This window comes from Endocarpon pusillum (genome assembly GCF_000464535.1).
Source record: "Endocarpon pusillum Z07020 unplaced genomic scaffold C700255, whole genome shotgun sequence".
NCBI classification, from domain to species: Eukaryota; Fungi; Ascomycota; class Eurotiomycetes; order Verrucariales; family Verrucariaceae; genus Endocarpon; species Endocarpon pusillum.
Window position 1 is genome coordinate 112,723 of NW_006913513.1, and position 27,614 is coordinate 140,336.

Consider the following 27,614-nt stretch of genomic DNA (forward strand, 5'->3'; position numbering starts at 1 on the left):
ACCATTTTCCTTAGAGAGCTGAAGTGGTACGAGTATCAGCATACGTGGTAAGAATGCAACTCTCGATGTGATGAAAGTATGGCATGAAAGTATATGGCCTAGAAGGAGGAAGATTGGGGTTTTGGTCCGAAAGTCCTCCGGTGTGGTGAACCTGACCCTCTGCGCGATTTCGGCCAGCATCCCGGCTTCCCAACTTCACATAAACGAGCCGTTTTCTGTAAACTTTCTGTCATAACTTCCTATCGATTCGATACCGCTGTCTATCTGCCTATCACATAATCACGCTAGCTGTCTATCATAGTCAAGGAAGACTATTCTTTCGATAGCAGTTTGTATGCAGGGAGAACGAGTGTAGGAAAAGGGAAAAAACAGAGAGCTCTGTAATATAGGCTCCGCCAGGTCAACTAACGCCCAAACCAGACACTCCACTTCCTGCCTCCCGGAAGACTCATCGTTTGTAACATGCCATATCATAGCTGATATCATAGGATGAAGATACAACTTCAGGCGTTGACATCTATTGTGTCGTAGCGGATGTCTTTGCTGGTGGAATTCCCACGCCATTGCGGTTCCGGAAGAACAACACACCTGCTTCCTCGCCTTGTGCACCTTCGTTGGGCTCCACCCACTGACAAGTACGTATAGTTGTCCATATGCTCTTCACGAAGCCGAGGCTGCCACCCCTTGTATCGCTCCGATAGTGCTGCCCCATAACGGCCTTGATCGCCTCGGTTGCTTCATCAGCGTGGTAAAACGGGATCGTGCTAACATAGTGGTGAAGGACATGGGTCTCAATGATGCCGTGAAAGAGGGTTCGACCGATGAATCCAAATTCCCGATCGATTGTTGCAGCAGCACCTCGAGTGTAGGTCCAAGCTGTTGGTGTGTAATGAGGTAGGGTAGGATCGGTGTGTTGAAGGAGAGTGATGGCAACTGATAGGGGTCAATTCCAAAACTCGTCAAACATGTAACGGTGTTGCTTACCAAGCCAGTGGTTGACCCAGAGGTATGGAAGAAAATACCAAACGAGCATATTCGTCCAGCCGAATTTCTGGCTAAGCGCAAAGATGATGCTGCCAGCCAAAAGGACACCGAGATCCGACAGCAAAATCAATTTCGCATCCTTGGATTCATACAACGGGCTAGACATGTTGAAGTGGTTGACACCTCCTCCAAAGCCATTGGCCTTGCCTTTGCCACGGCCCTCACTCTGTCGCTCGTGGTGATTGTGGCCAGTGACATTGGTAATGAGATAAGCGGGCCAGCCGCCTAGTTGTTGATAGAAGAGATGAAAGGCCGTGGCAATCGGTGTCTCCTCAGCCAGCTCGGATAACTCATGGAGCATGTAACCATACCTCGACGCATAAACCTCCTTCGCCTTCGGCACAAAAACCATGTCTCGCTCCATGTTACCGGTTGCTTTGTGGTGCTTACCATGGGAGATCTTCCACGAGAAGTAGGGAACCAGAAGAGCGGAGTGGCAGATCCAGCCAACAGTATCATTGAGTGTCTTGCTGGGCGAGAACGATTGATGGCCACACTCATGAGCAAGAACCCACAAGCCAGTTGCGAACAGACCCTGCACGAAGGTGTACAGTGCCCAGAGGCCTGCTCTTGCTGCTGTTGAAGGGACATATTCAGGTGTGACGAACTTGTTGGTGAGATAGAAGGTCACCCCCAGCGAGACGATATCCCGAGCAACATAGCCAAGTCCTCGAAGTCCTGATCGCTCAAAGCAATGCTTTGGAATAGCTTTGTGGATATCACCGATAGTATAGTCCGGTATGGAGAAGGGATTGCCAAGGGTGTCGACGAGTTTGCTGGAGGTTCCGACTTCTTCCGAAGCAAGAGAGGAGAGCGATGTGGACGAGCCAGAAGCCTTAGGAGTGTCTGATGGCGAGATGTTGGCCGAAGAAGCAACACTGCTGGACGTTGTCGAGGCGGGAACTCGGTGCAGGACCGCTCCTGGCGATGGTGCTGTGGTGGACATGGTTGGGAAACGTGAGCTCCTTGAGGGAATGGGGCACTCGTTTTGTCTGTGGTGCTGGGTCGATATCCGACTACGGAGATATTAGAAGTTTAGAGGGTCGTTTTGGTGGCTTGTTTGAGTATGGTTGATTTTGGTGAGGAGCAGTTGTGTTGAGGACTGTGATCCTTGCTGTACAATTGGCACGTTATTGAAAGTGATTTTTAGGCCAATTGAAGAGGAGAAAACTCAAAGAGGCTGAGGAAAGGTAGAGGGCGTTTTGTAGTCCTCAAAGACCCACAAAAATATGCTTGAGTGTTGACGCCTGCAAGGTGAGCTTTTTGGTGGGAACAAAAAGCAGCAGGAGAAAAAAATGAAGGGGCCATAAAGGCAAGGCACCAAACTTTAATTCCTGGTTAAGATGGTTGACATGCGCTAGCTGATTGCTACGTACTACATACGTGGTACTAGTCGCACATTTACGTAGTAAGAGTGCTCTAAACTGCGCTCTAGTTAGCTTGGTTAGGGAAGTCGCAGGTGGGCTCCTCAACTCTTTTCGCCTGACAATTCCACCCAGCTCCACGTTCTCAGCTTCGGAAAAAGACCGGTCCACGGGGTCCTACAAGCAGGTTACTGTGTTTTCATCGGCCAATCCAGGCTGTGACTGATCATGTACATTCTACACCGTACTCTGCACTCATCCTGTATGTCTTAGACGAATCTGCTTCTCGTTCTACATCTCGTCTACTACTACGGTAGGAGGTTTATTGATGCCATTTATACGCTAGTATTAGCTTGTAACATGAAGATATAACGTCACAGAATTGCTCGATTAGGACTAGTGTATTCTCTGCCTGGCACCTGTGGCACCTTGCTGGCATTGACTCAAGTAGCTCTAGAAGATAGACTGTTGGCGTAGAATGAGATAAACTCAGTACAATAACGCGTAGAGTTAACAAATCGGCGCATAATAGCGACAACGAGGTCATAACATTGGGGGGTGAAAAGGAAGCGTTGTGGTAAACTGTTACTAGCGCGCAAGTGACGTTAATTATGCCTGGTACCGTCCTAGTTAGTACGTAAACTGCTAACCCCCCAGTATGCATCTTAATCAGCTACAGCTGCTGAAAGTGATAGCCTCGCCACAGTGCACAGCCGAGATCTCCCTAGCGGATCAAACAGAAGACGTAGGAGAAGATCTAATCGATTACTCTTTGCCAGGCGCGTTCCCGCTCAGCGCTCTATGTGGACAACGTCAGGCACTCACCGCCTCCTCGGCATTGCGCAAGGTTGCAAGCAATTTCTAGGTTCTCTGAGGCTTGTGAATCTTTTTGATCAGGCAGGGCACCAAAACCGAAACTGCTGGAGGAGAGAAGGTCATGCCGCACTCGATGGCTGCGTCTTGTGGATGGGTGAACCGTGCTCGCAAAGAGGAAAGATAATGACACCGAGGGTCGGGACTGGGACGAGGATCAGATGCTTTGCATGTGAAGCAAGGCTGCTGGATGTCATGGGAAGAAGAAATAAACTGTGGTCTGTGGGTGATTCGCTGGTATGATGGCGTTGACTTTGGGAATCCGTTGGGGTGCTTTTACGTAGTCCAAGTTTGACGGAAGGCTTTTGTCTTTCGTCTAAACCATTTTTGATAAGCTCGCATCGATAAGTTAGTCTGATCCGCATCTACGGCCCGAGATGCGGCATCTTTCGTATCTCGTTCCCAAAAACAGCCCTGCTCCGTGTAGGGCAATTGGTACTAGAATGCTTCCAGGTCCTCGGCAGCTCAGTCAAATGCTATTTGATCACGTAGGTACACAAGTCATCTGCTCATCTGCTCAAATATTATTCTGTGGTATGATGCATGCACTGACTCCTCTAAATGCGATGAGGAACGCCGTCGCCATGTCTTCCGCTCTTCAACACCCTTCGGCATCCCACAATTCAACACCATCACCGCATTCCACTTTTCGCTGCCGGAAATTCATCCTCCAGTCTCAACCTGGTCATAATATTCATGCTGAAGAGCTCTTGCACAAGGAGTTTGGCAGCATAGGGAATGACCATCCTGACAATAGCCCCGCTGCTCTTGCATCGTTGACACCAACCGCTGTAACCCATAAAGCCACATTCCTCGCAGATGTCCACCTCATGTTTGTCACTGCTCAACATGAGACGCTCGAGGAGGAGTTGACTGGCACCATACGCAATCAGACAATCTCGTTCCATCTCACCGAGCCGTAGGCCTCCATCTCGGGATCGACCTTCGGTGGGCTGACGTGTTAGAATGGCGCGAGGTCCACGAGCTCGAGAGTGCATCTTGTCTTGTACCATATGCTTAAGTTTCTGATAGTAGATAGGTCCAGTGAAGACATATGCTGGCATCGGTTCTCCTGTGATACCAGAAGTCATGTAGTCCTTGCCGCTGTAGTTGAAGCCGTGATCAACCAAGGCAGCGGACATGTCTTCAAGCCTTGAGCCGCCGAACGCAGTACCGTACTCAAAATTGCCATTCAGTACTCCCGCCTTGCCCGATACTAGTTCCAGCATCTTGCCAACTGTCATGCGGGATGGAAAGCCATGGGGGTTCATGATGACATCCGGGACAATCCCTTCATCAGTGAAAGGCATGTCAGCCTGCTCGGCGATTATGCCGACAACTCCCTTTTGCCCATGTCTACTGGAGAACTTGTCGCCAACCTCGGGTGCTCTTGTTTGCCTGGTCTGACATTTAATGAGCTGATTACCATTTTCTGTTTCCGAGATCATGACCTTGTCAACATAGCTCGGATCTGGTAGGCGGTAGAGTTGGGGTTGTGGCACGAAAAGGTGAGAACCGGGATCAGAGCCATTTTCAAGTCGGTTGGCGTTCGGGTTTTCGGGAACTGCTTTGTTGACCCAAACTTCGCCTACAGAAAGTTTATCCCCCACATGGACAATTCCATCTTCATCTAGAGCGGCATGCTTCTTGATTGGTGCGTCGTTCTGCCTTTCCACGCCTTGAATCATATCTTTGGAATTGTTCGCATAGATCTTGAGTTGTGTCATATATTTTCGCAGAACCTGACACCTGCCAAAGCCACGATCAACCGAGGCTTTGTTCAGCACAAGGGCATCTTCAATGTCATAGCCGGAGTATGACATGACAGCAACCACAGCATTCTGACCAGCGGGAAGCTTGTCATATTTGATGAGCTCGATGGTGCGGGTCTTGACCAATGGCTTTTGTGGATAGACCATGAGATACAAGAGCGTGTCTATACGGTGAAATTGGTTGTTTGCGATTGCACCAATGGCTTGCTTACCCATAGCACATTGATAGGTGTTTCGGGGAGACTGATTATGGTGTGGATACGGTATCAGACCAGCCACAGCGCCTAGAATTGTGAAAGGTTCGATCTCAAGATGAGTAGTTGTTGAATTGATATCAGACTCGTACATTGCAATATTCGAGTCGTTCTCCTCATTCACATCCACATACTCCACAATACCTCGAGCGAGAAAGTCATCGAAGTCCATTGTCCCTCGGCGAAGGGATTTCAGGTATCGCTTGGTGCACTTCGAGTGTCCATTTTCCACGACAATAAGCGGACGGCATATTCGTCCCTCATCTGTGGCGATATATACAGCAGAGTGATGATGGTTGATGAAAATACTGACGAATTCTGAGACCCGTCCAGATCGTCTAAGTCGACGGAAGGCCAAAAGAAACTGCTTAGGATGCCGTGTTACCGCTATTGGTGTCCCGTTGGTGAAGATGACATATGACCCCTTCTGGTAGAGCTGTCCTCCACCCACGGTAAGAACGTCTTCAGCACCCAACATGAAGACGAGTTGGCGAACAGGACCTTCTTCATCGTCCGTCGTGATGTGAGTCAACAAAGCGAGATTTTTGACCAAACCACACGATTCTCCCTCTGGGGTATCGGCTGGACATAACATGCCAAATGAAGATGGCTGTAGAGCCCTCGGCCCGCTAATCTTCCTGGTCTTCTCAAATTGACTCGTAACTCTTGTCATCATTCCCAGAGCTGCTATGTAGCTTAGACGACTAAGGACATGGGTGACACCTGCTCGATCCATCCTAAAGCGCTTGAGGTTCCAATTGCCAGTTGCGATGGCTCGATTCATCCCCTGGGTAATATGATTGGCATGACCAGACATGATAGGCGCCGCATCGAAGAGCTCCGTCCGGGCATTTTTCCGCAGCACCTTGTCAACATTGAGCTTGATGTCATAATTGTATTTCTTGAACAAATCCTCAAAGAGCAAGGATAGCAGCTGTCCGGCTAATTCGAGCCTTTTGTTACCGACGTAATCTCGATCATCAATAAGGTTAGGGTTGTGTTTTGCCATCAGGACACGTCTCGCCATGTGTGCCACATAGAGTGCCTTGGGCCGAAAGTTGAGGTTCTCGATGGGTACATGAGCGATGATCACCGAGCCGACCGCCTCCAAAGCTTCCTGTACGTGGTTACGTCTGGACATGCCAAAAGCGGTAGGCTTCCTAGTGATCTTGATACGAGCTCCAATGTACTCTAAGGCTTGCTGTTGTGTGTAGATGCCTAGACTAATCGTCTCCTCGAAGTTGATGGCAAAGTCATCCTGAAGAGCACTACCCGCACCCGCCACAAGCAATAACATCTCATGGTCAGATGTGACCCCCATCGCCTTGAGCAAGACGGCTATTGGAACGTCCTCATTCAAGATATTGTGCTTCACGTAGAGTCGATCTTTCTTAAGGACGACGTAGCTCTTAGATTTTCGTTCGTGAGTTGAACTTGTCACAGAAGCTGAAATCAAGCCTTTTCGAGTATCCGCTTCCACAATGACCCGGTTCTTACTGAGTTGTTCTTGTACAAGAATAACTTTTTCCGTTCCGTTAACAATAAAGTACCCACCTGGATCCAGAGGGCATTCATCCATAGCGCACATTTCAATTTCGCTTCTGTTGGCAAGAACACATTTCGAGCTACGCAGCATGATGGGCATCCGGCCTATAGAGAGCCCTTTGCGCTTATAGACATTTCTGCCTTTGGTGTAGATAAAGTCAACCAATATGGGTGCCGCATAAGTCATGTCCCGGAGGCGGCATTCATTCGGTGTCACAGAAGAGTCGTCTTTGAAGCTTTTATCGTCCTGGTATTGAGCTTCGTCAATCCGGCATGGTCTGCCGACATAGATCTTCTGATATTTGATGTAAAAGGAAGGATCGACATCGCTCATAATCCACGGATCAGCATCGATGATCTTCTGCAACTCAACATCTACGAAATGATTAAAGGAATCGATATGTTGCTTCACCAGACCCTTGACCTTGAGGAAGGCAGGCAAGAGATTCCATTTGTCCTTGGCACAATCGATTGGGGCAGTGAGAGATTTGTCATAGTAGAAGGGTTCTAGAAGGGCTCCAAAACCATCGGATTGATGATGTTCAGTAGATCTTTTTCTGCTATCCTCTGACTTGGTGTGTACGTCCGGAGGTGCTGTCTTGATCTTCGATGTTTCTGCCTTGCCCGCTACTTCTGTGTGCATTGATTGTATCGTCTTCCCTTTCGTGACTGGGAATTTCTAGGAGGGTTAGAACCGGATGTGCGCAAACATAACAGGCTTTATCTTACTGTAGCAGCTTGCTTTGGCTGCTTCTGCACTTCAATAGGGCCATCTTGCCTCTTTCTCGGAGGCATGGCGCCACTTGTAAAGTAGGATCCTTCCAGAGATGACGTGCCTCCGACTAGCGCCTACCCATTGCATTATCTTGGGGCATTGCCTGTCAGCTTAGACTCCATTTCCTCATAAACATGTCCAGTGGTACGCTCATCAAGAAGTCTCTATTCCGCTTCACCTGGATAGATATTGCTTTCTAGGAACACGAACAAAAAATTACTGCCAAGAATTATGCCGAGAATTATGCCGAGAATTGAGCCAAGCGAGATGAAAGCGGGGGTTCTTAGGCACACTAGTGCTGCTTAGGTCTACACTAGTAACTGCGATAATTAGAGGCCGCTTACTACGTAGGTCAGGGCGAATTAGGCTAGGGGCTAGGCTGGAGTGACTCAACCGTTCGTGAAGCATTAACTTATCAATTTACAAATACGGAGTATTGGGGTCCAAAATCCATCGGTGCACGGGTATCTGCTTCCTTGCCCCATCTTCCCGCGGCTGGCAAGGGCCCTTTGAGCTTAAGGAGGCACTACCATCCACTTGTATTGAAACTGCCTACCAGATCCGAATATGTATGAACAGATTCAGGCCAGATCTACCCTTGAAAGAAGAAAATCTTCAACTAGGGATCCCCGTAGACCTGCCTTTGGACTAGAGCATCATCCAACCCCCTTTGGCCATCTCACCGCCCCAGTACTGTGTAGGGGCAAGAGCTCCCCCACACCCTCCCGATCACGTCGAGTTTGCAACAACATCTTGCCATTGGATCATTGCGTCTTCCTTTGTGCATAAGTCAGACAGAGAAAGTGGGCTTTGGCGGTAGTCTTGCTGCCGGCTCTGTCAAATGCTGGACTGACTTGGCACTTGGGGTTAGCTCCACCCTCCAGCAACGTTTGGCTCTCCTGCAACCTCCTCCTTCACTGTACAGCAGTCCAAACACGATTCTTGTAAACCACTATGTCGTTTTCTTTGGATTTGCACACTTCGATCTCTGTGTATAGCTTCTTGTCACATCTTCAGACATCTAGACTTGTTCTGCATCTTCTTGCGTGATCTTCTCTTTGTACACTTTGACCCTTTAGGGACAATTTCCAGCCCAGTTGCATTGCGCCAGACCGGAGATCGGGACATCTACCGCAGCCGATCTGCAGCGGAGTCTATGACTGCTTGCTGAACAGGTATGCTCTCTCCTCTCATCAACTCGAACGGGCATCCTGGAGCATGGGCAACGGCCACCAGGCTTCCATGTGTCCCGTGCTCACCATGCTGGTAGCCCCACCAAAGCGATCTGCATGCACATATCCAACACATCTCTTCTTGACATGATGATTTCTTACTGACTTTTCTTGCTCAGAGAACCCATGATGGCGTTCACGAATGGACTCAGCGAACGCATGGGGGAGCTGCGCTTCCCCAATCCTAAAAGTCCCAATGACGAGGTGCCCTTCTCTGGATATGCCTCTCCTCCACGAGGCCAGAATTCGTTCTTTTCTCCCTTTCAGCCTTCGACTTCGACGTCAAGCGATGTAAGAGGAAGCCTCCAACGCCGCTTCACAACGGATTCAAGCAAGATGTCGTCCTTGTCGAGTTTGGGTGGACAAAACTCACAGATGGTGAAACCGCATTTCACAGCTTCGGTGCGTGGCGCTCGCTTCATCCCATTTATTCTAAAAGCGGAATTTTCCGTCTTCTTGTGGTCTTCAGTAATGGGATCCCTACTTTACCGGCCTAGACTGCATGGGCTGTTGTCACCGCAACTCACGGTGTTTCCTGAGCCTAAACAATCCACAAAGGCCGCACACGTCAACCCTTGATTTTTTTCAAAATTCAATGCAACTCACTTTCAGTCTCTGCGCTGATGCTAATTTTCATGTAGTTCGACAAGAAGCGTCAGCAGATAGAGCAAGTTCGGGAGCAGAAACGCAAATTCGAGGCTCAGATGAAACTTCTTGACCTCCAGGAGCAACGTCTGCAGCAGAGTAACAACACTTCTGACTTGGACCAACTCTCCAGAGGGTTCAGCGGAATCAAGTTAACCGGTGGCCCAGTCAGTGAGCCTACAACTCCACCTGACTATTCAGATAGTGGATTCCCGTCATCTTTCTCTCGACCAAATCGCTTTTCCATCAACAGCATCACTTCTCCACCGGGTCTGAACAATCGATTCTCACAGTCTAGCTCGCAGCTTGCTTCACCTTCTGGCATGGCTAGTGCACGTAACCTGCCCCAGAAACCACCAGCCAAATCAATGCCTGGATCTAGACGCAATTCCGAGGACGAGGGCTACCTACCTGAAGAGCTCTTAGGCTTTCGGTCTACGGCCGCGTAAGTCACCTATTCTGCTCCTATTGTCCATCAATCACCATTCAACTCTATCGACATGTGCCTGACCTTTGTCAATCTCGACTTCACTACCTGCGTCGATCTTTCTTCTGCCTTGGCACTTCCTATTTAACCTCCTTCGATCACCTTACTTAGCTTCCCTGCCGTACCTTACTTTGCCTTGCATACTTCCCTTGCCTCCACCTCCTTCTACCTCCCAGCCGCCGTTCACCTACATGTTTTTCATTCTTATTTGACGGCATCATGTATCTAACTCCTCGTCGTAGCAGTCGCTACTCCATGCCCGTCAACGGTACAAAGTCACAGCAGCGTTCCAGCATCCCCACCAACTCCGGGCTTGGTCCTCTCAATACTACGAGCTTTCTCTTTGATGACAATGATGATCAGCATATGTCGGCGGGCAGTCAAGGTGCTCTTGTCTCTCCAAATGCAACTAGTTTCCTGCAAATGACTCCCAACGACGACAATTTTCCTACTCTTCGAAGCGATCGTACTTCTGGCATTGTAAGTTGTCTTTATTACCCTCATGGAACCTCATGTTAACCTTTTTTTCCGACAGCTGTCTGCAAATTCTGCTGCGCTCGATCTTGCCAACTCCCGATCTCCCGATCCCGAGTCTTGGGCTACATTCACTCGACCTCGTCCAAATCATGCAAGTATGCCTCAAACCGGTCTTAATATCTTTCGTCCAGCTCTCAACAGCCCTGCTAATGAGCAAACCCTCGATCTTGGCATGTCTCAAGCGGCTTCGACCTCTCAGAAACCACAACGTCATTCGAGTGGAATGACCTTCGGTGCTGGTGAATCCGGCAGATATGATTATGCCGGCATGAACTCCACCACTCCTTCAGCTGGTCGTCCTATGTCCTTGCAGTCATCTTATTCTACGAATGATGTGCCAACGCTACGGAACTCTTCGGCAATAACAACCAACGTCACGCCTTCCAAGGCCTATGCGGATCAGCAACTCTACAACCACAATGCCAATATGGGACGCATTCCAACCGGAGTAACCAGCAAGCGTCAAAGCCGAGATCTTCCATTTATAACGAGCAATGCCGACACGAAAAAGGAGGACAAAGGTCAGAACATGCAATCACAGCTTCAGGCAAGCGCGGCACCATTCGGGTTGCAGACGACTTCCACGGCCGGTTCCAACGCGATGTCAACTTCCGTTGTACCTTATGGCGCTACCGCGGGTGCTAGTACTTATGGGTACGGCATGCAGACCTATGATCTGACCTCCACCCCATCCGCCAATCAGTTGCAGACTGTGCCAGGTGGTTACAATGGTTATCCTACCTACAGCGGCTATGGTCGTCTTCAGGACAATCAGACTCGAGTCGTTCATCAGCGTCGTCCCCAGGGAGGCAGTGACGCTGCAAGATACGACAACATGCCGCTTGAGAACTTCCGTGGTAGGTTGTACGAGTTGTGCAAAGATCAGCATGGGTGCCGCTACTTGCAGAAGAAACTGGAAGAGAAGAACCTCGCAAACACCATGATGATTTTCATGGAGACCTGCCCTTACGTGGTTGAGCTGATGACAGGTACGCGTGTTCAGTCATTCACCTTGGCCTCTGCTAATGTATCTAGATCCTTTCGGTAACTATCTTTGCCAGAAATTGCTCGAGTATTCCGAGGATGATCAGCGTACGGCATTGATTGGTCAGGCAGCACCAGCCATGGTTACTATTGCACTCAACCAACATGGAACTCGTGCCCTTCAAAAGATGGTGGAGTATGTCAGCACCACTGAGCAGATCGAGATTATTGTCTTTGCTCTCAAGGACCGCGTTGTCGAACTTGTGCAAGACCTGAACGGCAACCATGTTATCCAGAAGTGCCTCAACAAACTGGGCCCCGAGAATTCTCAGTTCATCTTCGACGCTGTCGGACGCCACTGTGTCATCGTTGGTACTCATCGTCATGGCTGCTGTGTCTTGCAACGCTGCATTGATCACGCCAAAGGTGAACAACGCTCCCGCCTCATCTCAGCAATCACCTCCAATGCATTTTCCCTCGTTCAGGATCCATTCGGTAACTACGTTGTACAATACATTCTTGATCTTGACGAACCCATGTTCACCAAGCCACTCTGCCTCAGCTTCGCAGGTAATATTCCATCTCTCTCGAAGCAAAAGTTCAGCTCCAATGTCATTGAGAAATGTCTCCGCACCGCTGATGTCGACAGCAAGCGCATGATGATTGAAGAGATGCTGCACGCGAATGAGATTGAGAGGATGTTGCGAGATTCATTTGCCAACTACGTTGTGCAGACCGCCATGGACTATGCGGACCCCGAGACCAAGATGAGGATGATCGACACCATTCGTCCCATTCTCCCGGCTATCAAACAAACACCACATGGTCGTCGCATCGCTAGCAAGATCATGGGAGCGGATGGTCAAGGTCGCCTGACTGGTACGTCAAGTGGGCAGATGACGCCAAACGAACCCTCGGCTGCTACCTCGTTTGCGCGTGCGAAAAGCAACACCAACGATGCTGTGGGTAGACGACAGTTTCAGGTCTACGGTCAGCATGGACTGTTCCAGGGCAACAACAATACCTCTCGTTTCATGAACCAAGGCTTTCCGGATGGCATGGAGAACAACTTCGTCGCTGGTAGCTACGCTGGTCTCAACGGCATGGACGGTATGAACGGCGTTTTCGGCGACTCAGCTCGAGCTGGAGAAACTCCATACACTTCCTACGGCAGTGGCCAGCCTCGTCCCGGCTACATCTGACTGACCACCATGATACGACATGATGACTCACGATGCTATGGTCCGTAACGACGAAGTCTTCCGCGGTCGATGCCTTTGCTTCACCCGTCGATATTATTTCCTTGCATGCAAATTTCACCCTTGCACACATTTTCTTCCGAGCAACAGCCATTCCCAGATGGGCACTTGCTCACCACAATCTGATCAACAAAACGATACCCAAACTGCTCAGGCATATTTTCCGGCGCAGCACGAATTGCTCCTCAACATTCCAAACTGCACAAGACGAAGGCTTTGATACGATAGGCAACTAGCTGTGGCTTGGCAGTGTTTTCTCTGGGACGGATCAAAGGCAGCATCCTATTGGGCTGTCTGCTTGGTTCACTACTTCCTTTCCTCTGCATTTCACCCCTTCTTGCGAGTCCAAAACCACATGATGATGCATCTTGTACTCGTATGTCGAGCTTGCTAGTGGAGCGAAGTTCTTGCGACAAGACGGTCCCCCAAGCCATCGTCTCCATCGAGTCGGACCTGGCTCGTCCTGATCATCGATGCGAGCGTTGACTTTGCGGCTGATGGCATCATAGATGTACCATACTTTAGCCTAGAATGCAAGCATATTGTACACCAAAGTCTTTGTCTTTTCGTACGTGCATGAAATACTTCAAATGTTTGCACCCCAGCTGAATGCAACCACGTTACGCGATACGCGTCCACGAGTACAGTAAATGCTTGGCGCGTTGAGATGTCCCACTGGCACCATCTAACTTAGTAGCGGTAGGTGAGTACGTAGTAATGGCATGAATGGGTCATGAAACACCTAGAATGGGTATCGCACTTCCCTCTGAGATACTATCATCGCTAGAAGTCACCTGCCCGTGTCGGTCGGCTCAATTGCGACAGCTTACAGCCTTGTACAGTGTAGGTAATTGGTACAGTGTGGTCTAATAGCTCACTGGACTGTAGGACCTCTATCCCTCACCCCGAAATCTTGTTGTCTACGGCTTACAAGGCACCGGACGGCTTCATACTGTCTGTGCGGTTTTATCCGCCCGCAAGATCAACCATGCTGTTGTCAGAAGCCGAGAATGCCTCTCACTACGCCACCTGCTGTCCAAAATACACACTGCATGCATCGATGCTGTATACCATGGAGGGGATAAGGGCGCCGAGGACGCATATGAAAGGCGAACAGAGTCGGTGAATGCGCTCTGTGTGAGTTTACAGAGGCTACTACAGGGCAGAGATGACAAGCTGGTCGTTGTGCTGGAAGGAATTGATCATCAGAGAGGCCTGAGCCCCAACACTCTACCCGCTCTTGCGCGGCTGACTGAAATTGTACATGCTCAAGGCCATCGGCTCGAAGCGAAGTGCTGATGTTCGGTTACTAGGTGCCCAAGCTCTGTCTCATCTTTGTTGTCACTACACCACGACCGCTCCACCTCCAGAAGGCCGGCATCCCCTACCTCCACTTCCCACCTTACGCTCGAGCCGAAGCCATATCTCTCGTCGTCCGCTCGCCGCCTCCACTCGCTTCCCAAGCCTATCTGGAGGCTAACCAAGACCACCCCACTCTTCAAAAATGGTACGCCTTATTCGCAACCACCGTGTACGAATCACTCGTTGCACCCACTTCGCTATATCAATCGCACTTCGAGCAGACATGCTCAACCCTCTGGCCACGCTTCATCTGGCCCTACCTCAGCGGCGAGCGACCACCGGGCAAAGGCAAGAACGCGCAGTGGGATTTCCCGAAACTGCTCGTCAGGCAGAGGTCACTCTTCCAGGCTGCGGGTGAGGAGACTCTGGCAGCCCGGCTGCTACCGAACGTAAATGTTACCACGTTCGACGCGCTACAGCGCAAGCAGGAAGAGTCAAAGAATAACGCACTTAATATCCCATCATCTACTGCGCTACCTAGGCCAAACCCTCTCCCAACGATACAATCTCCGCCATCTAATGCTCCGCTTCTCGCGCTCTTCCCCACCATCCTCCTAAGCGCCGCCTACCTCGCCTCCCACACGCCTCCCAAACTCGACATCCTCCTCTTCTCGCGCTTATCATCCTCCTCCCGCTCCGCCAGAGTCAAGAAGAGCTATCACCGGAGAAAACTGTTCCAATCACCCTCGAAACACAAGTCGGGTGTGGAGGGGCCCGGTACAGCAGGAGAAGGCGCGTCGGGAGCCGGTACACCGAAGAAGCGAGCGAGATCGGGAGCAGGAAGGGCCGGGTTGGAAATGAACCTCAACCTCGCCCGCCCTTTCACCTTGGAGCGCTTGGTCGCTCTCTTCCGGGCTATACATCCGCGCGGTGTGCACGGGAAGAGGAGTGTGACTGATCGGGTGGGGAGAGAGATTGCCGAGCTGGAGAGGCTGAGATTGATCGTTCCTGCTGCTGAAGGCGGTGCTGGTGCTGGGAGTGGCGGAGGGGTAGGAACAAGGGCGCTGGTCGGGGACGAGGCCGGTGCGGAGGAGAAGAGGTGGAGGGTCAATGTGCCGAGGGCGTTTGTGGAGGAGCTGGCTGCACATTATGAGAGCGAGGTGCAGGGCGTGGGCGGCTTGGTTCGCGAGTTTGAGTTGCTAGACGCTTGATTGAGTTGGAGCATGAAACTTGAAAGCCCTGATGGCTAGTTAGTCTAGGACGGGACTTGGTGTGGTGCTATCTGATGGATCCGCTGATAGAGTATGAAATGAACATGGTTCGGATAGGACCCAAGTAATCACCACTCAATTGTGCTTCTGAATGTCGCCGCAAGAGCCGCTTGCTGACTGGCCTGCGCATGATCTCCTCAATCCCTACCTTGTGCCATCCATCGTCCATCGATTCCTCGCCTGACACACCCACTCACTCGCCGTGAATGCGGTGGGCAAAGAACAATGAGACGAGGTAAGGAACGGGTCGATCGATACCGCCGATCTGTCCACAGCTTCGTATGGTTGATGCTCGTAAGTCGTAAGGGCCGAGTTCCTAGCGCGTGGGTGGGCCGGCAGGCAGGCGGCGTAGAATAATGAATATTGCCATGCCCGCTTTGGGGGTGTGCTTTGCTTCTTTTTCTTTTTCCTTTTCTTTTCGCACAAACGAGTTCCCCTGCCTATGCTGGACTCCCTTGCTTATAGTACTTGGCATACATCCTCGGCTTTTTCAGGCCCAAAGATCTCATGATGGCTACCCATCGACGGGACCGGTGGTGGTTGTCTTGTTTGTTCGAATAGGAGGGTGATCATCGATGGAGTTGGTTGGTGTAGTTAGCCCGCTAGAAGCGAGATGTTTGAGCGTGAATCGGGGGAAAAGGGAGAGAGAATCGTGCTGATGCTCAGAAAGAAATAGAAAGATGCTAAGGAGGTGGGGTGGATGAGTGTGGGGATAGAGAAGAAGGAGAGATGGTGCTTGCAAATTTCTGTTGGAATGTCCTGGGTCGTCTGGGGAGGGGATGTCGGTCATGAAAGAGGGAGGTCTGCCTGGTTCTTTCAACACCGATCGTCTCACACGCTGGGATAGATGGTTCCCGGGATTGGGCGCCATTGTAGGTCGTCGCCTGCTGCTCCACGGCAGGTATAACACATATATCTGGGCCGGTAGATAAAGGACGGCGGAGGTAGAGAGATATGCGAGAAGTTGATTTAAAATGCTCTGCCACCAAATGGCTGTCTTCTTGCAATCCCATACCCCAGGTTAACGGGCTCAACGCCCCCCGTCCGTGAAAAGATCTAAAACCTCGTAATGTCCCGGCCAAAAACACGATTCACCATCCAATACATCGGCACGAGTATCTTGTTCCTCCAGCTCAACGTCATGGTCAAGTACGCTCCACGCCAAAGCAAATACGCCAGCCATCCTTTAAGTCCCTTGGCTTTACCTTCACGATTGGTATACCCACCTTGAAAGAGGGCCTTCGCATTGCCAATATAAGTCATGACGCCCAGATTGTGGAAACCGAAAGTCTGTGTGTCAAGATCACCCTTGTTGAGTCTCTTGGCTAGCCAGAGTGCTTGCTGGTTGGCGACTTGCGCGGTAGCGGGAAGGGGGCCAGAAGCAAGCCGGGCCACGTCGCCGAGGCAATAGACATCTTTCATGAAGGCTTCGCGGTCCTTGTATTGGGTTTGGATCTGGACTCGGAGGCGGTCGTCAACAAGGATGGATCCGCTTTTGGCGTCTCGTTCGATGATCCATTGTTTTTGATCTGCAAGCTTGGTTTCGCCGGTCGTTATTTCGGCCGACTTGGACGGGTATTTGTGCACTGTGTTTAGAGCTTTTCGGACAAAGGGATTCATCATATTTCCCGTGCTCCATACGCACATGCCAACGCCAATGTCTCCCTCTTCCCTGGTTCGCAGAGTGTAGACCCCGCCTTTCATTCTGTCTTCAGGATGGTCGGTTACTTGATTGGGAAAGCCTTGTCTGAGTTCTTCGACGTGATGGGAGGTCTTGATCTCAATGCCTTGACGTTTGTAGTTTCTGACAGCATAATCGGCAAGAGAGGCATCAAACATTGGGAGGACCTTTGGCGCCACATCGTAAAGAGATATCCTGACATAGTCAGTGAGGCCAGGGTAAAGCTTCCACAGATCTTGATGGACAAGGTCCCATAGTTGAGCAGCAAATTCCATGCCAGTAGGGCCACCTCCTACGATAGCAAAGTGTAGCAGGTCCTGTTTGACCTTTTCACTCGTGGTAGGTAGCACGGCCATCTCAAACAGCTCCAGGATCCGCCGCCTGATCTTTCGAGCATCTCCGACATCCTTCAAGAACATGGCATTCTCTCTGACACCCTTGGTACCAAAAGTCTGACTGTAGCAGCCCACAGCGATGATAAGCCTGTCATAGCCGACTTTGAAGGTCGGTACGGTACGACCTTCAGGCTGTATGGAGCGGTTCCCCTGCCGCTCGCCGGTCAGCGCATGACCCACATCTGGATCTAGAGCACTCGGTTCGACTGTGACGGTCTTCTCGGCGAAATCGACGTCGTCCGCCCACCCTTGTAAGAAGCTGACGCCTGAGTTCTTGCGGCGGACTGGTTCGAGTGCTGTTCGGAACTCAAGGGTACCAACAGCAGCGTCGTTCAAGAGGGGAGTGAAGACAAAGTATGACCTGGGAGAGACGACGAGCGGGGCAAATTTGCGGGTATCGAGCCTCTTAGAAAGGACATAGCCTACTCATTCGATCAGAGATTAGGAAGGGAATGAGATGTTTCCTGGTCTCATACCTGCCCAGCCAGATCCAAGTATCACGACGCGTTCTCGTCCATTTGCAGGCGCATCTACTGCCGTCGCAAACGTCCGGCGAGAGGCTGGCAGAGCGTCGACTCTCCGAATTGGAACTCTCAGCCTCTGCAGTGGCCGCATTCTATCGTTGGAGATTCATGACGAAGCCAGAGTCCTCAACTCAAGACCTGAATACTGGTGTCCACAAAGTCGTATTGTCGGGATTAGATGGACGCTACGGCAACGTTCATGCCCTTGTCCTTTCGCTCTCCGCAGTTTCGGTGGGAGTAGGATAAGGGGGAAGGTGAACTGTGCCACTGACACTGACACTGACAAGTGGATCTCCCAATGCATCTTGTACAGTTGGGCCCCTGGCAGCTGAAAGAGAGCTGAGGACATGGCAATCTCATCTCATGCCAATTCTTCATGTGATACAGCATCAACACTTGCCATGGTTTGGGAAGTCTTGGGCAGTCTTAGGCCTTCTTAGGCTATCTTGGGCTTCCCCGAGACTGACATGTGCGGGTGATGCCGGACGATGCCGAGATATTCCGGGTCTCGGGAATGACTTACATAATCAGCACTGGATTAAGATACTACTAACTAAGTTAGTAGTAGTCCCTGACTCAATGTCTTGGTGTCTTGGGCAGTTGGCTGCGGAGGCCTCCAGCACCCTGTCAATCAATCATCATTCATCCCACCAGCATGGAACGCTAGCACAAATCGGGCCTTACAGTAAACAATGCCATTGTGGAGATTAACCATTCTTGAAATCTTGCCTCCATCTTTCTGGCCTCTGGACTCTCCTGAACTGGGTATTGGATGTGTTTGTTGTTTGCCTTTTTTTTGGCGAGCTGTGTACATAGCGTCGTGTGCATTTTCTTTACAAGATGAACAGATCCGAATTGGCTGCTCTGTTTGCTGCAAACCCCCCAGTTCCCGCGTCATCCTCACCCGTAATGTGTCAAGATCATATGCAGAGTCCTGCTGCATCGTCACCAAACTCTCCTAGACTCGAATTTCAGTCCCGGGTACGGAAGCTGCAGCTGTCGCCACGTCCCAGCCTTCGGAAACATCGCCATACACATTCTGAACCTGAACATGTCAGCACTCTACGACTGACTCACAAGAGGAGTCGCTCAGCTCAGCCAGCTTCAGAAGACACCCCTAACTTTCTAGCTGAGGAGCGGGAAGCATGGGGTCGGAGATCACCCGAAGCACCCCCATTACAAGTCCCGTTTAACGATGCTGGTACCATCTTTCCATCACGGCCGAAGTTACAGCCTTTTCCATCTCCTCCTCCTCGAAATCCCGCACGTCCAATGCTACAGCCACGGAAACAATCACGGGAGCGAGCACCTCGACAGATCTTCGCACCGTTGAATACAACAAGCGATGTCAATGAGCGGCCCAAGACCTCTCGCGGTCCCAGAAAGCTCGAGATGCTGGAAGAAGAAAATGAAGAAGACACTACAGAAGGGGAAACTGAGGACGAGCACAAACATGATGTGGATGAAGATAATAACGATGTCCCAAGGCTTTCCACCAGCACTAAACCTACCAGTCGTACCTCTAAATTCATTGAAGGTAGCATGAACGAGCGATCATCTGGCATTGCTTCCTCATGGTTCCGAGAAGCGCTCTCCGAGAGTGACAAACCTCTACCTCCAACTCCTGCTGTCAAGCACGTTACGTTCAGCTGCACTCCGGTTCGCGAAGCGCTGGACGAGACTCGGGAACCAGTGTCCGAGCTACCCACCACCACCAAACGTAAAGAGCGCCGTGGTCTCAGAAGAAGTATCTCCAACTTCAACTTCCAGGCTCTTTCTGGGAAGATGAAATTATTCAGCAGCTCTGGCCATGAGGTTGCACCTGCTGAGCAGGGAGAGAAGAAAAGGCCGGCGCAGAAATCCGACGCCACGGATCTCAACACGCTGAATGAACGCAAGAGAAAAGCAGACGAAGCGTACGCCGCGCAGTTCGGAAGTAAAAGGCAGAGGTTTTCTGGCCCCCCTTCATCAATATCAACCAACGCTCAAAGCTTGCAAGGCCAAATCCGGAACATTGACCAGACATCTGACGTGCGCACCTCCACAACCACCTTCAACGCCACCTCAAACGCCAATCCTGATCTGCGCAAGAAGAAATCTCGTCGTGAGCTAGAACGCGAAAACGCCGAATTAAGAGCGAGATTGGATGCGCAGCAGAATTTCCGGGATATCCAGCCACAAAGGCATATAACGGAGGTGGATATTCCCCCTGTACCCAAAGTTCTTGGAAGGGGCGTGTTAACGGTGTTGGAGAACATGCAACCGAATTCTGATTGGAGGGAAGCTGGATCTTTGGGGGGAAAGCGCAATTGGAGTGCGGTTAGGAGTAACGGGGACGGAGAGGGCTTGAACGACGATGCTGGTCCAAAAGTGGCTCCATCGCTCCTTGCAATGGGTTATGCCAGGAGTCCTGATGCTAATACTGCTGCGAAGGGGAGGAAGTCATTTGAGTGGCCAGAAGATGTGTTCTGACCCCTACATGCGTCTTGAGGCGGAGGGGCTGTTTTGTTGGGCGTTGTAAGCTTTTCACGAAAGCCATGTGCCATGCATTCGACTATACGCGGCGTTTGGAAGTTAGCATCTGGTAGCAGGCGTCAAGATTGAAGCTGAACTGGAACTGGAACTGCAACTTGTGATGTTGATATGGATCTAGCGATTTGTTTACGGCATGAATACAGTCCAGCCCTTAAGTGCGGATGCATTATAATAGTTTATTGGATGAAGGATGAATCATGAGTTGGAATGGGATCACGAACAACGAGCCTCATGATGAGTGATGGTGCGTCTTTCTTCCCGCAACGTCCGACTCGACATCCTACACCGTATCTTATACTCCTTACTCCATCATATATCTCCCGCTGTCCATCTTCCCACAGCTTGCTTATTTCTCCCCTTCCCGGCAGTCCAACCCCATCACACCTCATCTCCTCCTTCAACTCCTGCCACCACCACCATTCTCCCTTGTGCTTGATCCCGTCGATTTGAAGGAAAGCTCCGCATAGGTCGAAACCCCCTAGCTTCGTAGAGAAAGTGGTAACAGCCGCCTAAATCCGTATAAGCAAGCGCTGCACAAGTATGCCACAACATCACCAACAGCCTCACGTGATGCCTTTCAAGGTATGTCAGTTGCTCACGATCAGGTAGGTAGGTACTCAACACCAGTTGTGCTTCAAAAAAACAAAGATGGAAAATCCTCGCGACACCCGCTTCCATCCCGAATCCTTGATTTCGGGTCAAAGATATCTCATAAGAGTAGGAGAGACGACGAGGTTCAGAAATTAGATCCGATGGTGCTTGCGCTTTGCTTCGACTGTGCGTCAAGAAAAGCCTTAATTCAGAATGCTATGATAATCCCTAGGAATCGAATGGAGACCGAGAAGAGGCGTGTCATCTTTTGTTTCGAGTTGGGAGACACCTGCTTCGTGACGGTGTGATGAAAGACGCTGTGTTGAACTTTTGGTTCCTAAGCAAAGCCTGGTAGTCGAAGCTTCTCGGCATTGCAGACCCGAATGATGCTTGGCGGCGTAGATATATGTTCGCTATGTGATGAGATGTGCTGTGTTTTGCCTAAGCTGGCTAAGAGCCTCATGGCGTGGATAACGAGGTAAGAATTCGATCTAGTCTGTGGCTACCTTACTCCCCATTACTGCGGAACCCGCTCCAGAGCTAGCCATGGACTCTGCTTGATGTAAGAGAGAATAACTGAGACGAAGGGTTGACGGAATCCATGACCAGCCCCATAACCAAGAACCCTACCGACCGCGGAACCCGCTCCAGAGCTAGCCATGGACTTTTCTTCGTTTGGAGAATAGACAAGATGGGAAAATGGTAGACAGTCCATAGCCAGCCCCCATACCAAAAACCCCCCTTGACCCGCGGAACCCGCTCCAGAGCTAACCATGGACTTTTCTTCCTTTAGAGAATGGACAAGGGGAGGAAGATTGTAGACAGTCCACAGTCAGCCCCCATACCAAAAAACCCCCTTGACCTGCGGAACCCGCTCCGGAGCTAGCCATGGAACCAAAAGCATTCATTTGAATGAGTGAATCCATAGCCAGCCCCACATACAACCTCATATTTTGCTGAAGCTCGGCATCTGGACGTCTTTGACAGTGGATTTCTGGAAACGTGACGTGTCGGAAGAGTTCCTGAGACGATGTATTTGGCGTTGATTACTCTGACACCGCAAGACCTCGATCTGAAAGATAACCGATGTTGAGAGAAAATTAATCCTCGAGTGAGATACGAATGAACTATTCTTGAAGAAATAATTCGTCCGGAAAAGTCGCTGACGGAGGAACCGAATTCGAGGGACAAAGCAGCTATGGGCTATGAGTTGTAGCCGCAGAGTAATGGCAGGATGTGAGGTTCGGTTCCCTGTGCATGTCACACTTGATCCTTCTAGAAGTCGAGAGCTGAAAGCAAGGTGAACGATTCGCCATTTTGAAGGGATGTTCAGCAAGATGTTTCGACGCTGAGACTGTTGTCAGCTAAACATTCAAAGTCTGACCAGAGGGGAGTCTCGATCGTACAGGCATTCAACAAGGTAGAGATCAAAACTACTACTTACACAGCAGACCGAAAGTGAGCTAGATCAGAAAAGCAAAGCTCGTGTCAAGGGAAATTCTCTCTAAGTGACGCTTCGATCATGTCAGATCAATAAAGGAAAAAAATGTGGTGATGAATAGTACATACCTGCAATCAGAGGATGCCGACCAGGCTGGAAGATATGAGGAGGCCACATGGGTCCATAGTTGCTATGTCGGCAATCCCGTAAGTCATATTGCGAAGCAAGGGAAGATATAAGTAGGGCTGAAGTCAGACTCACCTTCGACTAAGTTGAGTCGGCAATGTTGGAGCAAAAAAGACAGAGACCCTAGCTTCCTGTTCTCATAGAAGTGAAGAGCAGTAGGTGCCATGATTGATGTTGCCTCGTTTCGCTATAATGGATGGATAGGGGAGCCCGTAACTGCGGAAGATGGCAGAATTTCTTACGAGGGACGGAGATGCTGAAAGTTGGGGATACAGAGAAGCATGACCTTGAAATAGATTGCAAGGAGTACGCTAGTAGCCGGCTGCAGACTGTGAACACACGCCAGAAAAAGGTTCGAGCAGAAATATTCTTTAGGGTCAGATCATGAGCTCGTACAAAAGTCGTCAACATGGCCCCCAGAATTGGCCGACTTGACTACCCATGGCTTCTCTGATGCTAACATCCTCGTCATTAAGGATGTGGTCAATATCACTCTCCTTCTTTGTCCAGAAATCCTTGAAAGCTTCCACGGTAGCAAGAGTATGCTTCTCCAGTACGTCATCATCGACAGCAGCAAAGCAGATTCTGAAGTACTGCCAAGCCTTTTCTTCCCTCAGCTGCTCTGTAGGGCTGAATATCAGACCTGGAGCGACAAGGACACGATACGGTTCAGTGGTTAGATAGACCCATAATGCCTTTGATAGTCGTTGATGATCGACTTTGCTGAAGAGAGGGTGTGTCTGAAATTGGATGTGCATCCACAAGAACATACCAGCCATTGGATATGTGAAATCATACATTTGAACCTTCGAAACAATCTGAAATTCTTCATCCTGTAAATCAAAAGCGCCGTCCTGGTTCGATCTCTGCCGGATTGACGTCTGAATTGTATACTTGCCATCCTCGAGAATCGACGACATCTTCTGCATTCTTCTTTCGTAGTTGCCACGTAGCCCTTCCAGCCACCTCACCCATCCATCCATATTCCATCCCGTGCCATCCTTGCCACCACCACGACCGCCGTCAGATGGTTTTAGTGGGCCTATGACTAATTCTGCGATCAGTGACTGCACAAAGCCAGATGGTTGTTGGGTGGAAGTCTCAGTGATGCGCAGAAGCCTCTCGATGAACAACGGCTGAGCAGTGATCCACCCAAGTCGGCAGCCAGGGGCAACGGTTTTGGAGAACGTGTCGAGACGAACAACACGCCCGTCGGTGTCCACGTGAAGATAACTAGGAACGAGGGAATCGAGAAAGGCATAGCCGGAGGTAGGTTTTGGCTGACCGGCATTATAGTTCTGGGGTTGGGTGTTGGTTGGGTGATTCTCAGAAACGCGTGTTCCTCGGGCTCTGAGAGACATGACATTGGCGGAGGGATATTGAAGGTACCAGTACGGATCGTCCTCGATGATAATGATATCATACTTCTGGCAAAGCGCATAGATTTCTTTGCGGCGAGCCAATGATAGCAGCCCCGAGGTTGGATTTTGTCCCATACTGATTAAGTGTAAGCAGAGCCCCTAGGCCTCAGATTGCAGTTATAAAGGGGACCCACGTCACCGTATACATCAGATGGGGCCGCTTTCCCGTGTCCTTGTCCCAGTTTTCGAGGACATCCGCCAACCCGTCCTTTCCGGTTGCCAACATGCCTTCATCGTCTACAGCCACTGGGACAACATTCAGACCTCTCGGTCTTGCTGCCTGGATTGCATTCATGTATGCAAACTCTTCGCATAGTATGCCTTCTCTCTCTCTGATCGAGTCTTTTTCGACATCCCATATATTGCTGAATGCTTCCATTGACTTGGAAAAGCCGTCTGTCGATCCGTTAGTCAGGACAACTTCGACGCCGTCCTTATACGGGACGTTGGGATGAAGATTTTCTCGAGTGAATTGTCGAACGAAGCTGTAAAGGGGAGGATAGCCTTGGGCAGTTCCATACTGTAATGCACTATCCAGGTCTATCTTGCGGAGTATGTTGGAGGCAGAAGACTGGTGAGGAACCAATATTCGTGATGCACTGACATCTTCGGAGAGTTTGAGCTTCTTGAGACTGTCATTGGGAGGACCTATCGGATCGTTCGGCGTGGGTTTCCATCGATCTGGTAGCGCAACAGATGCTTCAAGTGTGTCGTATGGAAAATAATGGTTGTTGGGAAGGCCTGTCATCTGTCGGCATTCCAAGTTCTAGACATTGTGGTTGGCAACATACCACCAGCAAGATTTCCAATGCCTGGTATGGTGAAGTACTTATAAAAGTCCTTTATAGAGCTGGGCTGCCGATTCTTGGCATTGCGGGAGAAGTGGTGAGAGAGATCTTTGGGAGGGGGCAAAGCAGACGACATTGTTCGGAAGATCTCTTTGACTATGATCTATCTGTATTCTGCAACGTGGATATCGCGAAGAAGAAAAGTTGGAGGAAGGAAGAGGAAGGGAAAGAGACAGGCTGTGCGTTGTGTGTTGTGACTACACCACCGCATCATCGATTTCTAAGCCGCAGTTGGGGAATCAATGATTGATAATCCATCCCACCGGCTATCAAACTCGTTGCCTTGTACTCCGTAGGTTAGAGTTACTGGTGGTTATGGGAGCGGGTGAACAACCCCCGGAACGGGCAATCGAGTTTTGACAGCCAGGGGTGCAAGCCCTTGGCCACCGAGTAATGCAGAGCGAGTAACTCACATGGGGTTGGATTTCAACCCTGAAACATAGGTAGTACGCAGGACTTAGTTGACATGGTAGGATCATCGCGTCAACGTGGTTAGATGTCTCCCAGTGGCTTCCACGCTGAGAGCTCCATAGTTCCCTAATGTTTCTGGGCTGCGTCCTGCTGCAGATGTGTTTGTGGTTCCTGTTCCACCGCAGCGGCTCCATGGGTCAACATCGTGGGCTACTATGTAACGTAGTAAGTATGCAAGGTTGACAGCGGCCCAATTTCGGCCGGTAGGAAGCACTGCGTGACGACCCATCCACTTCAAGTCTCCGAACCCCGAAACGAAGTCTTTACCTAATTAGGCTTCTTGAGGCTCAGCCTCCATTGGCATCCCTCTACCTGAATATGCTTCGGACCCTGCCTTTTGTTCACTGGTAAACAACTACTAGTAGATGAAAAGCGTTTCTCCGGAGTGTTATATCTGTTTCCATTTGACTTGGTCTCAACAAACCATCGTGGGGCCACATCCATTTATGGGAACAGTTTAGACGTTGCCGCACTCGTGTTCGCATCCATGCTACTGACCCTGCGTAGCAGGTTCGACTGAAATGACCCCCGAGTATCGCGATGATGAAAATGAGTCTACACGCAACATATCTTCTCTGACCGACCAAGATACCGACCTCGAATCGCGAGACCATACCCTGCACATTCGCAATGCCTCCGATACAACTGACAATGGACTTCCAATACCCATTTGGATGCGCGAGTCGGCCCAATCGTTCAAATATAAATGGGTTCCCCTCCCTCTGAGAAAGGCCGGACGTGCCACAGCGGAATGGATCAAAGGTCCCAAGCCTTCGCGCGAGTTGCGCATCAAGCCCTTATATCCCCAGATTCAGGAAGCACCTCTGCGATTGATGGACAGATACCTGCCAAAGCAAAGACACCGGATATGCTTGTTGATAGCTTCGTACGCCGTATGGTTACTGATATGGTCTTTGATGTTGAAGCACAATTCAGCTTCGGCTTACATTGAGGGATACGGCAAGCCGTCAAATATATGGTGTGGAGCAAGCTTTTGGTTGGTTGATCCGCTGGGATATTGAAAATGGCACTGATGAACACGAAGGGATAATGGCAACGGCTGCGGACTCAATGGAAACCGCTGCAGACCATTCTCATCTGCACATCTCGCATTTCGCTGTCCGTCCAATTGCAGAGCAGTCCAACTTCTGGAGCCTTATCTTGTTGGCAACCAATCTGTTGTATACCAAGGTCTTGTGATTGGCGGACCGAACTCCAACGACCCAGATTCCATGCCCGTCTACCGTGGTGACAGCTTTATCTGCCAAGCAGCCATCCATGCTGGAGTCATCGCTAATGGAAATGGTGGATGTGGTGTCGCAACCCTTACAGGCACACATCACAACTTCCAACCCAGTAACGCCAACGGCATCCAAAGCATCGGCTTCCCCGCCTCTTTCCCTCGGACTTATACCTTCCAAACCCTTTCCAGCGCCCAATCCTCATGTCCCACCGACTCCCGCTGGCCTCTCTTCGCCATCACCGCCACCTTCCTGATCCTCCTTTGGCTCGTCACCACCTCCCCAGCCACCCTCTTCTTCAGCACGTTCTTCATCCTATCCTTGCACGTGGGCTTCGTCTCTGACCCGCCTAACACTTCCAACTTCCGTGAACTCCTCAGCATACTAGCCTCTCGCCTTCTGCCTGCATCCTTCGTAGCCTGGATTCTGTACCGGTACTGCGCACGGCCGACCCTTACCAATCTAACGGCCCAGATAGAGAAAACAGTGCTCTACCTAGGGTTCTGCTTGATCGGCGCCCTGAACAACTATACCTTCGCCCCTTTGATTCCAATCCAGCGACTGACGCCTCATGACATAAAAGCCCAACCCGGCGCTCCCTTGGCACTAGCCGTGATAGTCACCTCCATTCTCGCTATCGTCATCACCCAGATCCATTACATCCGAATCTCGGGCCAGATGCCGCGCTATCTGAAATTGTACATCACTTTCCTCGCTGGACTGCTCATTTTGTTATTACTACCTGGCATGAGGTTGAGGATCCATCACTACATCCTCGCACTACTGTTCATGCCGGGAACGGCAATGCAGACCCGTCCCGCGCTTATCTATCAGGGTTTGCTACTCGGTCTGTTTGTAAACGGAGTGATGAGATGGGGCTTCGATTCTATCATCCAGACGCCTGCTGCGCTGGGGGAGAGGGGTGGGGGCCAAGGG

The 27,614-nt window shown here is 50.5% G+C and overlaps 8 protein-coding genes across 8 annotated transcripts in view; 4 read left to right on the forward strand and 4 right to left on the reverse strand.

Moving 5' to 3' along the window:
* Positions 1-517: 517 nt before the first annotated feature.
* EPUS_04462 (uncharacterized protein) lies at positions 518-1,990 on the reverse strand (the record flags this gene model as incomplete). Its single annotated transcript, XM_007787848.1, has 2 exons — positions 518-933; positions 985-1,990. 2 exons carry the CDS (start codon positions 1,988-1,990, stop codon positions 518-520), a joined length of 1,422 nt encoding a protein of 473 aa, XP_007786038.1.
* Positions 1,991-3,913: 1,923 nt separating this feature from the next.
* Positions 3,914-7,647, reverse strand: EPUS_04463 (DNA-directed RNA polymerase III subunit RPC2; the record flags this gene model as incomplete). Its single annotated transcript, XM_007787849.1, has 2 exons — positions 3,914-7,531; positions 7,582-7,647. 2 exons carry the CDS (start codon positions 7,645-7,647, stop codon positions 3,914-3,916), a joined length of 3,684 nt encoding a protein of 1,227 aa, XP_007786039.1.
* Positions 7,648-8,988: 1,341 nt separating this feature from the next.
* On the forward strand, positions 8,989-12,714 carry EPUS_04464 (uncharacterized protein; the record flags this gene model as incomplete). Its single annotated transcript, XM_007787850.1, has 5 exons — positions 8,989-9,261; positions 9,501-9,949; positions 10,234-10,471; positions 10,527-11,517; positions 11,564-12,714. The coding sequence occupies 5 exons, from the start codon at positions 8,989-8,991 to the stop codon at positions 12,712-12,714; spliced, it is 3,102 nt and encodes a 1,033-aa protein (XP_007786040.1).
* Positions 12,715-13,518: 804 nt separating this feature from the next.
* Positions 13,519-15,284, forward strand: EPUS_04465 (uncharacterized protein; the record flags this gene model as incomplete). The annotated part of the gene is made up of 3 exons (XM_007787851.1): positions 13,519-13,614; positions 13,660-14,031; positions 14,085-15,284. 3 exons carry the CDS (start codon positions 13,519-13,521, stop codon positions 15,282-15,284), a joined length of 1,668 nt encoding a protein of 555 aa, XP_007786041.1.
* Positions 15,285-16,400: 1,116 nt separating this feature from the next.
* On the reverse strand, positions 16,401-18,035 carry EPUS_04466 (uncharacterized protein; the record flags this gene model as incomplete). Its single annotated transcript, XM_007787852.1, has 2 exons — positions 16,401-17,842; positions 17,897-18,035. 2 exons carry the CDS (start codon positions 18,033-18,035, stop codon positions 16,401-16,403), a joined length of 1,581 nt encoding a protein of 526 aa, XP_007786042.1.
* A 749-nt stretch (positions 18,036-18,784) lies between these two features.
* On the forward strand, positions 18,785-20,416 carry EPUS_04467 (uncharacterized protein; the record flags this gene model as incomplete). The annotated part of the gene is made up of 1 exon (XM_007787853.1): positions 18,785-20,416. One exon carries the CDS (start codon positions 18,785-18,787, stop codon positions 20,414-20,416), a length of 1,632 nt encoding a protein of 543 aa, XP_007786043.1.
* Positions 20,417-23,101: 2,685 nt separating this feature from the next.
* On the reverse strand, positions 23,102-25,042 carry EPUS_04468 (uncharacterized protein; the record flags this gene model as incomplete). The annotated part of the gene is made up of 3 exons (XM_007787854.1): positions 23,102-24,194; positions 24,253-24,859; positions 24,910-25,042. The coding sequence occupies 3 exons, from the start codon at positions 25,040-25,042 to the stop codon at positions 23,102-23,104; spliced, it is 1,833 nt and encodes a 610-aa protein (XP_007786044.1).
* A 916-nt stretch (positions 25,043-25,958) lies between these two features.
* Positions 25,959-27,614, forward strand: part of EPUS_04469 (uncharacterized protein) — a gene marked incomplete at both ends in the record, with an annotated part of 2,226 nt that continues 570 nt past the window's right edge. Inside the window, 2 exons of the mRNA XM_007787855.1 lie at positions 25,959-26,434; positions 26,483-27,529. Coding sequence (XP_007786045.1) covers positions 25,959-26,434; positions 26,483-27,529 — 1,523 coding nt within the window. The remainder of the gene's footprint in view (positions 26,435-26,482; positions 27,530-27,614) is intronic.